This window comes from Oratosquilla oratoria, chromosome 39, assembly GCF_046742065.1.
Source record: "Oratosquilla oratoria isolate Oo_2021 chromosome 39, ASM4674206v1, whole genome shotgun sequence".
NCBI lineage: Eukaryota > Metazoa > Arthropoda > Malacostraca > Stomatopoda > Squillidae > Oratosquilla > Oratosquilla oratoria.
In genome coordinates this window covers 22,966,662-22,969,161 of record NC_134815.1, presented here as the reverse complement: position 1 = coordinate 22,969,161, position 2,500 = coordinate 22,966,662, and the positions used below count along the sequence as shown (strand labels likewise).

Genomic DNA, 2,500 nt, shown 5'->3' with positions numbered 1-2,500 from the left:
TAGTCTTGGCCTTGATGAATATGTCATCTACATATCGGCAGTATATGTCTGGTTTCTTAGTGGCCTTAAAAACTTCTTCCTCTACGCATCCCATAATGAAATTGGCCATTAGAACAACTAATGGAGAGCCCATAGCAACGCCGTCAATTTGGCAATATTTGTTTCCTTGTGGGCAGATGAATGGGGATTCTTTGGTGCAACACTCTAGTACACAATTTCTTGGCAATGTTATAAGTTGGTGTCGGAATTTGTGATATTATTGGTCTTAATTTGTTTCCGGGTTTATGAGTCTTGGCGTTGCCATAGCAATAACCCATACTATAAACACCAGTAAGCTTATTAAACTTGATTGAATTAGTTGCAGCATTGTTAGTCGAAATTAGTTTGTTGATTTTCCTCTTGAGCGATTCAGTCGGATATTTTGTGATTCTTTTGAATTTGCTGGTGTCGCTAAGGATTCTATCTATTTTGCTGAGATATTCAGCAGTGTCCATGAGGACGTAGGAGGCTGTTTTTTTCAGCTTTCTTAATGGTGATTTCAGGATCGGGCACTAGATGTTTCGCCGCCTGGATGTGTTCCTGGTCTGTTATGCTGCTTCTGTAGTTTCCTCTTGATTTGCCAGCTTCGGCTATGACTTCCTGCTTGAACGTTGCTTCCATGGTAACTTCTCCTCTTTATACAAGTTTTTCTACATCGTCAATGAGTAGCTCGCACTCGATTCTTTTTTTGAAATTTCTTTGGTTTGGAAAGTATGTGACAGTTCAGTCCCATATTAAGTATTTCTTCTTGGTGTTGGGTTAGTGTCTTATTGGTCAAGTTCATACATATATATACATATATATACATACATATATATATACATATATACATATATATACATATATATATATATATATATATAATCACTATAACGCGTGACTAAATAATATTGCAGAAGTCACAGGGAAAATAAAGTCGGAATACTAAACGTTTTTGTCTATTACGACATCCTTAGAGTACAAGAAAGAGAAATAGAACACAATATCTATACAGAAATAAGAAAAATTGGGGAAGGTTATAGCCACATAAAACCTTCGGACAATATACATACACACACATTCATATACACATGGGACAAATGATAGTAATAATAAAACAATAAAACAGCAAATACAAGAGAGTATAACCATGTGGCCGAAAGGTCAAGAGGACAACTGGCACAATTAGGAGCCATGGTACTGCTTTACTATCCTATTAATTATGAAATTATCCAGTTTGACTAAACCTAAGCTCAAATTGATATTGTTATCAGAATTGCTCTTTATAAAACTGGATTCAATGATGTTCCTTTCTAAAACAGAATTACAAAGATTTTTTTTTTTTTTTAACATTGTTCCAGTCAATACTATGGTTAGTGTCCCTTACATGGACAAAAACCCCACAAGACATTTGGCCCGCCCTTATACTATATCTGCGTTGATTCATCCTAATATTTAATTCTTTACCAGTTTGGCCAATGTAACAGGAGCTACAGTGTTTACAAGGAATACTATAGACAATTTTCTTATTAAGTTAGATGATTTAGTGCCTTCTATAAAATCTAAAATTGAGGTAGAACACGATAACAAATTACCCTTTTTGATGTTTCCCTTATTATAAAAGATAGATATTTTAGGTTTGACATTTTTAGGAAACCAACCAATGATTTGTCATATGTCCATTTCTATTCTGCACATCATATTAATACTAAAGTATCTGTTTTCCATCCATGTTTTTAAGAGCTTATAGAACTTGCAGTCCAGAATTTTTAGACAAAGAAATAAGGAAAATATATGACATTGCATCGGGTTTGAAATATCCTAAATATGTTATAGATAAAGCACAATATAGGGCCAGGAATATATTTTTATGCAAGAAAAATTTTTTTTAGTTCTTTCCTTTCAAGAAAATATTGTAAGACTTCTTCGCATCCTTAAAAAGTTCAATGTTAATGTTATTTTAAAAAACAGTACCATCAAAGAACTCCTCATAAAAATTCCCCTTGCGATAATGTACGATGTGTCTATAGTATTCCTTTTAATCACTGTAGCTCCTGTTACATTGGCCAAACTGGTAAAGAATTAAATATCAGGATGAATCAACGCAGATATAGTATAAGGGCGGGCCAAATGTCTTGTGGGCTTTTTTTCCATGTAAGGGACACTAACCATAGTATTGACTGGAACAATGTAAAAAAAAAAAAAATTCTATACTAGTGGGGTTTTTGTCCATGTAAGGGACACTAACCCTAGTATTGACTAGGACCATTTAAAAAAAAATGGTGTTTATGATTATGTTTTAGAAAGGAATATCATTGAATCCAGTTGTATAAAGAGCAATTTTGATAACAATATCAACTTGAGTTTAGGTTTATTTAAACTAGATAATTTCATAATTAATAGGACAGTAGAGCAGTATCATTACTCCTAATTGTGCCAGATGTCCTCTGGATGTTTTGCTCTCATGGTTATGCTCTCTTGT

At 33.6% G+C, this 2,500-nt stretch overlaps 1 protein-coding gene across 1 annotated transcript in view; it reads right to left on the bottom strand.

Annotated features, from left to right (window-relative positions):
* The window catches only part of LOC143020187 (uncharacterized), a 1,209-nt gene extending 1,076 nt beyond the window's left edge, over positions 1 to 133 (bottom strand). Inside the window, exon 1 of the mRNA XM_076176349.1 lies at positions 1 to 133. This exon is cut by the window's left edge and continues 1,076 nt beyond it. Coding sequence (XP_076032464.1) covers positions 1 to 133 — 133 coding nt within the window.
* Between the last annotated feature and the right edge of the window lie 2,367 nt (positions 134 to 2,500).